This window comes from Orycteropus afer, unplaced genomic scaffold, assembly GCF_000298275.1.
Source record: "Orycteropus afer afer isolate SDZICR_OR568_19922 unplaced genomic scaffold, OryAfe1.0 scaffold00384, whole genome shotgun sequence".
Taxonomy (NCBI): Eukaryota; Metazoa; Chordata; class Mammalia; order Tubulidentata; family Orycteropodidae; genus Orycteropus; species Orycteropus afer.
Genome location: NW_006921971.1, coordinates 1,777,085 through 1,789,025, shown reverse-complemented (window position 1 = coordinate 1,789,025; position 11,941 = coordinate 1,777,085). Strand labels below are relative to the sequence as shown.

Genomic DNA, 11,941 nt, shown 5'->3' with positions numbered 1-11,941 from the left:
ATTCTGACCCACAGCGCCCCTAGAGGACAGAGTGGAACTGCACCACAGGGTCTCTAAGGCTGTCAGTCTTTATGGGAGCAAAGCCCAAAGCACACCCACTGGAAGCAAAGCCCAAACCAAAGTCACTGCCATTGTCTTGACTTGACTCATAGCGACCCCTCCTTGGATTTTTGAGGCAGTATCACTACGGAAGTAGATTGCCCAACCTTCCTTCCGAGGAGTGGCTGGTCAGTTTGAACCACCAGCCTTCTGGTTAGGAGTCAAATGCCTTAGAGGCTGGGCCACCAGACTAACATAGAGAAAGTTTAATTAAAGGGAAGACACTTTAGCCCTTAAATTAGAAACCAATACTAATAATAGGGTTTCTCTCTTCATTATATTCTTACCACTCTTTTGTATGTGTTGAAAATTTTTCCTGCGTTCTTTGTATTGAAACGAGTCCTTGGGTAACATAATGAGCTCTCCAGTGCCAAGCCATCCTCTTTCGTGGCTGCTGTGTGAGTCCAGGCTGATTGGATGGCTGCAGCTATAATTACTGCACCCCCCCATTGGGTGCTGGGTCATCTCTGATTGTACCTGACACTTGATATGAAATAGTTCCCATAAAAGGAAACTGTGCTGACAATTTTCAGTATCTATAAAACCAGAGGGTGCTACCACGTTGGTTCAGAGAAAAAGCTCCAACCCAGAAATTCAAGTGATCTGAAATAGAAGATAAGAGGTCTGAATGCAGGAGATGTGTAAGTAAACTAATTTTTAAAATTAAAGCAATGTGGCAAAGTACAAGAGAAGTTCACTTACTCAATGTGCAAACGACAGTAAATAGCAGAAACTAGAATTCATTTCTTTCCAGTAGTGTAATGGTCTGGTCCCCCCAGCCCAGCCCTACTTAAATGAACAGCACAGGGAAAAAGACAAGATTTTGGAGTGTGCCAAATTGGAGAAAAAGAAGAAACACAGCCAATGTTATAATATTTACACATGGGGACATTCATAAATAGGACAGAAGTGAGGCAGCCTTGCCAATACCATTTTTTAATTTTGAATGTTTAACCAGTGAGTCTCCATTTGAGGATGAAGTACACACAGAGGACCCCAGCTGCAGCTCAAAGTGTGTTTGTAAATTAAATTTTAAAATATTTTATTCAACAAAAAATAATCGAGTTCATTCTATATCCATGTACTCTAAGGAATGCCAAGAGAAAAATACAACCTAGTGTCTCGGCTTGAGAAGACAAAGTGTTATCATGAAATGTGCAAAGACCCGGAGTAAAAACAGAACACGTTCAGCACTTCTCAAGCTGAAAGAATTGAAGAAGAAACTCAAGCCTTGGATTGCAGTATTGAACGATTCTTTGGGCAAGATGTCAAACGATGCAGGAAGCATCAAAAGAAGACAGAATATACAGTCACTGTACCACAGAGAATTGGCCAGCATTCAACCATTTCAGGAGGTAGCGTATGATCAAGAACCGATGGCGTTGGAGGAAGAAGTCCAAGCTTCATTGAAGGAATTGGCGAAAAAGAAAGCTCCAGGAATTGACAGAGTACCCATTGAGATGTTTCAACAAATAGATGCCGTGCTGGCGGCACTCACTGGGCTGTGTCAAGAGATTTGGAAGACAGCTACCTGGCCAACTGACTGGAAGAGATCCATTTTTGTACCCATTGCAAAGAAAGGTGATCCCACAGAATGTGGAAATTATCAAAAAATATTATTAGTATTACCTGCAGGTAAAATTTTGCTGAAGATAAATAATTCAAAAACGGTTATAGCAGTATATTGCCAAGGAACTTCCAGAAATTCAAGCTGGATTCAGAACAGGACATAGAATAAGGAATATCACTGCTGATGGCTGATGATGGAGGTTGGCTGAAAGCAAGCAATGTCAGAAAGATGTTTACCCGGGTTTATCGACTATGCAAAATCGTTTGACTGTGTGGATCATAACCAATGTGGATAACATTGCCAAGAATGAGAATTCCAGAACACTTAATTGTGCTCATGAGGAACATGGACATAGACCATGAGGCTGTCGTTCAAACAGAACAAAGGGACATTGCATGGTTTAAAATCAGGAAGGGAGTGTGTCAAGGTTGTATCTTTTCACCATACTTATTCCATCTGTATGCTGAGCAAATAATCCAAGAAGCTGGACTATGTAAAGAACATGGCATCAGGATTGGAGGAAGACTCGTTAACAACTGTGATACGCTGACGACACAACTTTGCTTGCTGAAATTGAGGATGACTTGGAGCACTTACTGATGAAGATTAAGGACTACAGTCTGCAATATGGATTACATCTCGATATAAAGAAAACTTGAACATCCTCACAACTGGACCAATAAGCAACATCACAGTATGTGGAGAAAAGTTTGAAGTTGTCAAGGATTACCTTTTCCTTGGATCTACAGTCAACACTCCTGGAAGCAACAGTCGGGAAATGAGACATCATACTGCACTGGCCACATGAGCTGCAGAAGACATCTTTAAAGTGTTGAGGAGCAAAGACATCCATCACTTTGAAGACTAAGGTCGGCCTAACCCTAGTCGTTGGCCTTGCAGAATTCTCCCGTGAGATCTCCGGTACCTTTCCCGTCACCAAAGCCGCATTTTTCAGCTACGGAGCCTTCCTATTTCTCGCTGCGTTTTGCTTTCCAATCACCAGTAACTATCATGGGTTTTAACTGCACATTTGATCAAATGCACCCCGTAGAAGATATCCCATAGAAGTGATGTGACTACTGTCATCATCCATTTTAATACTATGCAAATGAGCCCTTCTTCAAAATGAAACCATTACATCATTCCTCTTTCTGTAAACTCATCTTTCTCGGCACTCCTCATTTCTGTATGTATCTAACATGAAGTGTTTTATGCTTGAAAGTCTTCTGTTGACTACCCTGCCATACTCATCTTCAAAAAGTATATATACATATAAATAAAATTTTAATTTTTTTTTATTCCTAAGACCATAACATTCTAAGTGCTTATAATTTTTTCTTCTGGAATGAATTGTTAATGCAAATAACATCAGCGTACAATCATGTAATAACATAAATCAAGGCAGGATAAATATATCATAATTTTAGAGAAGAATTATTAAACATGAAAAGTAAAAGGATGCTGGAAATTAATGTCGTCATGCGATGGATGTTAGTGTAGCCGCCGTGGACCACTGCTCCTCGCCAGTCTGATGCAGGGATTAGCACACAGCACCTCCTGGTTTTTGTCCATGTGCTGTAAGGGCTGAGAAATCTTGTTCACAGAAATAAATAAAAGCTTTATTACACCTCAAATTCTTGTATTTCTACTAAGGTATATGCCCCAAATCACCTAGTTATCTACTATCAAAAGGTATTTATAATTCTCTCTCAGCTAAGTGCCCAATTAGATCCAACTTCAAATCTTTGAAACTAAAGAATTAGGAAACCAACTGACTTGCGAAGGATATTTTTTAAAAATCCAGTTGTTGGTGACATGCGTGTTTCCTACATCTGCACGGATATTTTGAATGTACCCTTTGTTCACGGCTCCCACCCCTCAGCAGATCTCGTGTCCTGGACAGTGCGTTATAAAGGGGCACCTTTTTATGTTTTCTGTTTTGAACGTGAGAACGACAGCATGAAGATGCTGATGGGTGTTCAGCCAGCTGAGGGCCTGGAAATGCAGTGTGTAACTCCTGCGTGCGCACTTCCTTCTGGATGTTGGGGGTGATGCAGGCCGTCAACAGCACCCAGCTGCCAGCCCACAGGTCGGTGGTTCGAAACTCCCCACAGGCCCCGTGATCCACCTCTGGAAACCCACCACTGAAGACCCCATGGAGCACGACTGTGACACACGTGACCTTCTCGTGAGTAGAGTCCATCTTGTAAAGTCCATGGCTTGCCCACTTAAAAGAGGCTGGTCCATTGTATCGTGTGGTAGCTCTTCCTTACCGGCTTGTCCTTTTCACATCTTATGCCTCCCCATGCATTTGCTGGGGTGTCTGTGGGGTACAGAGTGGAGAGGACGGGGTTCCAACCATCTTGCTGTCTTTGTTTATCTTCACACCCCACTGCCATGCTCCACGAGAGAAGTAGCAGTCACAGGTGGCCTCCATGCAGTCGTTAGACCTCCGGCTTCTTCCGTCCAGGGGTGTAGCTTTCCTTCCGGGCCTGGAACCCTCCCAGAGACAGACGGGGAAGAGCAGGAAGGATTGAGCACACCAGACAGTGCTTCGGAGCTGAGCCCTCTTCCATGGATTTGCTGTGACCTCCCTCATTGATGATTTATGCTGAATTAGAAAAGTAACGGCACTCGTAACTTGGACCTTGCACCCAGTCAGACCAAAACCAGACCCGTTGCTCTCAATTCCAACTCATAGCAACCCGATCGGACAGAGTAGGATTTCCAAACCTCTGAACCTCTAGTAAACCGACTGCACCTCTTTCTCCCATAGGATGGCTGGGGGGTTAGAACCACCAACCTTCGGTGAGCAGCTGAGCACTTAACCACTGTGCCGTCAGGGCTTTTTTTTTTTTTTTAACATCACATGGAAAGCTCTTTAATGACACTGTTGAGGCTGCAAGTGTCTGTGGGACCAGGTGACCTCATGGACACAGAGCAGGGTACGCCAGCTTCCACGTGTCGTCACTTCTCCACAGGAACTAGTCTTTGAAGCGAAATTTAGATTTTTCAGCATTCTGGGAAGAAAGGACTCATACGTTTGTTTGAATCTGTTGTATTAGATGATTTGAGCTCAGCCAGGCTGCCACCCAACGGGGCCTTTTCTACATGGCACGGGGTCAGCTGCCTTCACAGGACAAAGGCAGTGACCTGGGGACGTGGGACCCACGCGGGTGCACAGAGCCTCTCTGCAGATGAAGCGTGGGGCTTGCTGGTTTACCAGCACTTTCCATCACATTGCATTTCCACTGCCTTCTGGGTGCTCCAGGTTTTATGACCACGTGGGTTCCATTCAGGGTGCAGGGCTAGCGTGAGCACTCTCTCTTCACTTTTTCTAGACACTAACCGGTTGGCTCCAAACAGCTCAGTGGTCACTCAAGGAGACCACCAAGTTCCCTAAGACTTGGGGTCAAGATGTTTTAATATTGTGTGACCTCGTGGCCCTTCTAAAAATGGTGTTTATTCCATTGGCAGAAGATGTAGCCGAGTGAGGGAGTTAAGATTTTGCGATTCGGTTTTTTAGTTTGTCACATCTGGAGAACTAAGCTAGGCACGGACCTGGGAGGTTGACTTCAGGAAGGAAACAGGCGCCACAAACTTCCAGTGCAGGTGGAAGTGCAGTTAAACCTGTGGGAGCCAGGACTCGGCCAGAGGCCTTGTTTTGTGGCCTTGAAGTTTTCCCGTTGACAGGGTGTCGTCTGACCAGTTTTGATCGCTCGTTTTAGTGGGAAGTAATTGCACTTTCTTTCTCTGACAGGTTTTGATCTCACAGGCCCTACTGCAGACCTGGTCTTGAAGCCCATCTGTGGTAGGATCTGCCTTGAGGTCGGTGTGTAATTGCCTCTCAACGGTGCCCCCTTACATTTCTGACCCGTACACAGTCACCCAGCGCCTGTCGCTCCCCTAGGGTAGAGTCCCACTGGTCACTCTGCGTCCGTGTCAAGACCTTCCGCTTCATCCCATGTTTGCCAGAGCAGCCTACGTAGGACCACTGTCACCCCGCGTGGCAACGTGCTCCATGGCCCATGAGTGAGGCCCAGGCCCAAGCTTACATAAGTGCTGGGGTTTCCACATGCTCCCCACATGGACAGTGTTTGCACCCAGCTTTCCAGCTCTGCTGTGTGCCATGGAGTTGATTACAGCCCAAGCACGGCTGTGAGACAGCACGGGACTGCTGCACGGGGTTGCCTGCCCTGCCGTCTTTACGGGGGCAGATGGGCAGGTCTTTCTCCTGCAGAGCCGCTGGGTGGGCTCAAACCGCCAGCCTTTCGGTCGGCAGCCAAGTGCTTATCAGCCGTGCCACCAGGGCTCCCGTCATTCTCCCCTGAACAAAGCAGTACCATGGCCATCCAGTCAGTTCCAACCCACAGGGACCCCGTGTGACAGAGAAGAGCCCCCATAGCATGTCCCCTGTGGAGCCGCTGGTGGCTTCGAACCTCTGACCTCTTGGTCCTTGCCACCAGGGCCCCTTCATGAGCTCCCACAGTGGAGTGGGGGCCAGTGTGTCTCAGGAATGGGCCGTGACGCGGGTGGAGTAGAGTGGAGGTCGGGATCTGTGGGGAAGAGGTGTGATGGAGTTTGAGTGGAGTGGGGGCCGGGGTCTCTCAGGAATGGGCTGTGACACAGGTGGAGTGGAGTGGAGGCCAGGGTCTGTGGGGAAGGGGGTGTGATGGAGTCTGAGTGGAGTGGGGGCCAGCATCTCTCAGGAATGGGCCGTGATGCGGGTGGAGTGGAGTGGAGGCCGGGGTCTGTGGGGAAGGGGGTGTGATGGAGTTCGAGTGCAGTGGGGGCCTGGGACTGCTCGGTGCACCATGGGGCCTCCAGGGCACGCACACCAGGGCCAGGAAGGAAGGCCTCTTCCTCACGCAGTGTCCCCTCAGAGTCCCCCACTGGCATGACCGCTAGCAGAGGAAGAGGGTCCAAAGGGCCCGGATCCTTCTGTTCTGTTGTTTCACCTTCTCACTGTGGTTTGGGTGAAACTCTCCGGAGCACGTTGGTTTTCCGTTCAATGATCCACGTACATTTTGGGACGTTCATTGCAACCCCCACCGTGTAACGGCTCTCCCCCACTTCCTCCTTGTTCCCCGTTTCTAGTCCCCCTTCTTTCCTGTCCCTCTCTGCCTTCCGAGCTTTCTCCCTGGGCGAACGCTGCCCTTCGGAACCCGTCTGGTTGACTGTTGTAAGGAGTGGCACCTCCCAGGTGTCATCGTTCACCTCACAGGCCTGTCTGTCCCTTGGCTGAAAGGTGAGCCCTTGCAGGGAGTTCAGCTCTGAGCCTGAAGGGCAACTGAGGGCGAGTCCCGGGGGTTCCGGCAGTCTCTGTTGGACCAGAAAGGTTGGTCCTTCTCATGATTTTGCATTTTGTTGCACCTTTTTTCCCCCACTCCATCCAGGACCTCCTACTGTGGTCCCTTTCAGAGCAGTCAGCGGTGGGAGCCGGGCTCCGTCTGGCTCCTCTGGTCTCTGGGTTATCAAGCCTGGCGCCCATACTCGTTTTTACGCAGCAGGTAATGAAGGGAGTTTGGAGCTGGAAGACAGTGAACTGATAACACGGTTCATCTTGAGTGTTTTGTTAGACAGTTGGACAGAGAGCAGCAGAGCAGTCCGATGGACGTGTGTGTGGTTGTGCCTCACCTGCCTGCTCTCCTGAACTGATAACACGCTTCGTGCAAAAACAGCTGGATCTGGGGTCTATGACACTGTGGTCCCCAGAGAGAAAAACAAGTCACAATTACCATGTGGTATGTACATATGTGAGATGTGCAGACCAGCGCACAGAGGTGTGTATGTGAGACGCGCAGATGGACGAACAATTAGCATGTGTATGTACGTACGTGAGACATGCAGACAGACAGACAGAGGTGTGTGTGTGAGACGTGCAGCCTGACGGACAGCTGTGTCCTCACAGCCTCTGGCATACCACTGCTGGGAGAGAGACGCTCACATCTGTTCATGGCAACACTAGCTCTGTCCTGAGACAGGACTCAGCTTACTCTCATGTTTCGGAAGCCTTGGAATTTTTATTTTGGAAGAATAGTGTCATAAGGGGAGGCGGTTTTTGTTCTTGTGGTCTTCTTCTTTGTCTTAAGGTTTTCCCTGCTTGACAGAATAAAAGGGCAGCACCCCGTGCCCGCTCCCTCTGCCTTTTACACCCTACTGACCTGTGGAAATCTACTCTGGAAGTCGTTGCACTCAGTCAAGAGTGTGCAGATAGAAACGGTGGCAAGCCACGGTCACTGTCCTGTGGAGGGCACAGAAGGGAGTCTGCGCTTATACGTGTGTCACACCACACTCACCAGCAGGGACCTAGACATCTATGAGCAGAATTTAAACGATAACTAGTGTCATGTCCGTTACCCTTGTCTCTGTGTAAGCGAGCTAGTTATAGGTACTCTTATCCCTGTTCTCAGATGACAGAAATCAGGTGGACTTCATTTTTCTGAGGTCCCAATGCTGGTGAAGAGCAGTGCAAAGATTTCACTGAGAGCCGGACTGGTTCCACAGTATTTCAGGATTTAAATACAGGTCGAAAACTTTCCAATAGCTAGGGAAAGAAAAACCAAAGTAAAAGGTTGCAACGCAAATGCCACCACTGTCACGGAGTTGGATCTGACTCATAGCAACCCCTCCTTGGGTTTCCGAGGTGGTATCACTATGGAAGTAGATTGCCCAACCTTCCTTCCGAGGAGTGGCTGGTGGGTTTGAACCACCAGCCTTCTGGTTAGCAGTCAAGTGCCTTAGGCCCTACGCCACCAGAGGTCCTAAAGTGAAATTTTCAAAAATAAAATCCCAAAGACTCTCCAGTTAGTGTAGAGTCAGGAATGGGCCAGGGCTTCATGACTTGTTTCCAAAGGTTGTGAACCACCGCAGACGTGGCGCTCCATCACCAGCGTCCCCGCCGTCAGAGCCCACGGGAGTGCAGGAGACGACAGCGTGTGCCAGCCCACGTGGCTGCTGCGTCTCTCGTCTTCCTGTGTACTGGTGTACCAGCGGGGAATACGCTCACTGTAGGCCTGACCGGACTGGCTTCATCAAGTAGCATTTTCTTTCTCACGCAACGACACGTTCCAACAGCTGAGGCTTTTGCCTTGTTCGGGGCCGGCCTGGTGGCGACGGCCTTGGCCTTCCCTTCCCCTCATGACTACACCATGGCCACTGCTGCTTCCGCCCCCACATCTCTGTTCAAGCAAGAAAGGAAAGGACTATGCCCGCTCCTTGGGACTCATGGCATCAGCCTCTGGAAGCAGCCCCGGCTGAATGAGGTTTCGTTCTCATGAGGCAGAGCCAGTCAAATTCCCTCTTTCCGCCAGTTGCAAGGAACCCTGGGAAAACAGCAACCACCTTTGGTGTGGGTCAGCCAGACTGTGGCAGCCTTGGGCCAAATTTGCGTGTCCCTGTTATACATCAAGTTTTATGGGAGCCCAGCCATGTGCGTTCATGTGTGTATTTCCTGCCAGTGCTTTCATGCTGCGGTGACAAACCTGAGTGCAGGGACCATTTGGCCCAGAGCCTAAAGGTCGTTATTATCTGGTGTCTCATAGAAAAGGTCGCTGACCCCCGGCACGGCCCAGTCATGATGCATTACCTGAGGTTGACCACATTCACGTACTCTGAGGATAACTGGGACTCCAGGGGGCAGGAAAGCGGGGCAAGAAGGGTTACTGGAAATGGCCCGCAGTTTCTGTCACGGTCACCTGGCCCAACGAAGTCCACACAAGACCTAAAAGTTACAATGCGCTTTCTAGTTTAAGTCAGCGGGTCACCTTGGACAGAGAGCTAGTCTGTGCCCTCATTTACTGGTGAACGAACCATGAATATGTAGGAGAGCACCTGCGAGGCTACAGCGTCAGGTGACTGACAGTGTCATGGTAAATGGCAGATTCGGGGCGATGGGCCCAATTGACTGGATTGGACACAGCGCCGTGAGCGGGACTTTCGGAGCACTGTCTCGTGATTGACACTTCCCTCTCTGCTGTTTCTTTTAGGTTCTCGCGTACACCGAGGGACTCCACGGAAAATGGATGTTCAGCGAGATACGAGCCGTGTTTTCCAGACGCTATCTCCTACAGAACACTGCTTTGGAAGTGTTTATGGCAAACCGGAGTAAGTCCCCTTAAATGCCTTGAAAGAAAATGTGCTCAGACTGAGGTGTTACTTCTTACATGGCATGATACTGTCTTGATTTTTCCCATCTGTGTTTCTCTTTGATTCCCCTCACTGGAGGAAATTAAAAAAAAAAAGAAGAGTTTGTTTGAAAATGTTAGCCTTATGTTTCTCATGGATAATATTATACACCCACTCCTCACTTACCAACATGGTTAGGTTCCAGAGACCATGTCGTTATATGAAAATTGGCATTATGTGAAAATGGAGGATGACCACATTAGATTCCAAAATGCAGGGTGACTACATCATCACATAACTGCCAAATTGCATCATCACATAACTGCCAAATTGCATCATCACATAACTGCCAAATTGCATCATCACATAACTGCCAAATTACATCAGTACATAACTGACAAACTGCATCATCACATAACTGCCAAATTGCATCACTACATAACTTCTCGCCTACCTCATTACGTAACTGGCAAACCATTGAGAACCGTGGCCCAGCCAAGCTGGTACATAATCTTAACCATTCCAGCCAGTCACTCTCGCCTCACACCTGGGCATTCATTACTGCTGGGCATAATCATTACATGATCGTTGTTGTTGTTGTTGTTGTTGTTATGTGCCGTCGAGTTGGACCGACTCATAGCGACCCCTCCCTGGGTTTCCGAGGCAGTATCACTATGGAAGTAGATTGCCCCATCTTCCTTCCGAGGAGTGGCTGGTGGGTTTGAACCGCCAGCCTTCTGGTTAGCAATCAAGTGCCTTAGGCACTATGCCACCAGAGCTCCCTACATAATTGTTAGTGCACAAAATGGTCAGATGATAGACTCTTGATTATCGTGATAACTGTGTAATGTGGTGCCGAGATGGTTGGCTGGGGCGGAGTGGGTGAACAGAACGCTGATTTCCCGAGGAGATGCCTGCCCTTTATGAACCAATGATAATGACGTTTGACAGTCATTTCTGAGATGATACTCAGCTCTCCTGTGGTTTTCTAAATCTGTTTTTTTCTTTTTACCACAGCCTCGGTCATGTTCAATTTCCCTGACCAAGCAACAGTTAAAAAGGTCGTGTACAGCTTACCTCGGGTTGGAGTAGGGACCAGCTATGGTTTGCCCCAAGCCAGGTAATTATGTTGCCTCCCCCGTTATCAAGGCTTTGTTAACATGTGTCAATGTCAACATGACAGAAATAGGAATGTGGCTATGCCACTGTGAGCAGTCCAGGCAGCCACGAGTCTTCTTTCTCAGCAGGTCGTTTCTAGGTATTACTGATCGTGCAAGCGGCTCTGTCGGAAGTGACCGAAGGAGCACAGTGTAGTTGTAGTTACAAGTCTGTAGTTACAAGTCTGTAGCACGTGTGTGAGTGAGCAAGGTTGATCCCTGGGCTATAGCTAGCACTTCATTAAAACAGCATTTGGTTGTTGCCCCAGCACTAGCAGCAAAGTTCAGCAAGACTGAAAATAACAAATGCTGGTGAGGATGTGGAGAGATTGGGACTCTCATACACTGCTGGTGGGACTGTAAAATGGTCCAACCACTGTGGAAAGCAGTATGGCGAGTCCTTAAAAGTTGGAAATAGATATACCATTTGACCCAGCCATCCCATTACTAGGTGTATGTCGTAAAGAAGTGAGAGCCGTGACAAAAACACGTACACTCATGTTCGTCACAGCACTATTTACAAAGCATCATTTGGTGGTTAAGATGTTACAAGAGACATACCCAAAACCTCAAGATGCTCATGTTTACTTGCTGTGTAAGAGCATGTAGTAGAGGGTCAGCGAAAAAGAAGAAGGCCTCCCGTGAGAGGTCCTGACAGTGGCTATACCAGTGAGCTCACGCGCAGCTGTGACTGTGGGGGCGGTCCAGGCCCGGGCGGGGTCCCGTTCTGCTGGACACGGGGACTCTGTGAGTTGGAACTGACGCGACAGCACCGAACAGCAGTAGCGTCCGATGAGCTGCTGCTTCGCTGAAGTAACACAGCCTCGGAGTTTGCTGAGATCAAAGGCCCTTAGTTCTGGTGTAGTTTTGACCACTTCTGAACCCTTTGTCTTGGATTTCAAAGCATCGTCTTGAAATGTTCTTCTACGGAAAGATGTTTGTCTAAGCAGAAACCAGAGATGGTATTACAGGTATTGGTGATAACTGA

At 48.3% G+C, this 11,941-nt stretch overlaps 1 protein-coding gene across 1 annotated transcript in view; it reads left to right on the top strand.

Moving 5' to 3' along the window:
- The window catches only part of NBEA (neurobeachin), a gene marked incomplete at its 5' end in the record, with an annotated part of 985,874 nt that overhangs the window by 843,267 nt on the left and 130,666 nt on the right, over positions 1-11,941 (top strand). Inside the window, 2 exons of the mRNA XM_042782600.1 lie at positions 9,658-9,775; positions 10,814-10,916. Coding sequence (XP_042638534.1) covers positions 9,658-9,775; positions 10,814-10,916 — 221 coding nt within the window. The remainder of the gene's footprint in view (positions 1-9,657; positions 9,776-10,813; positions 10,917-11,941) is intronic.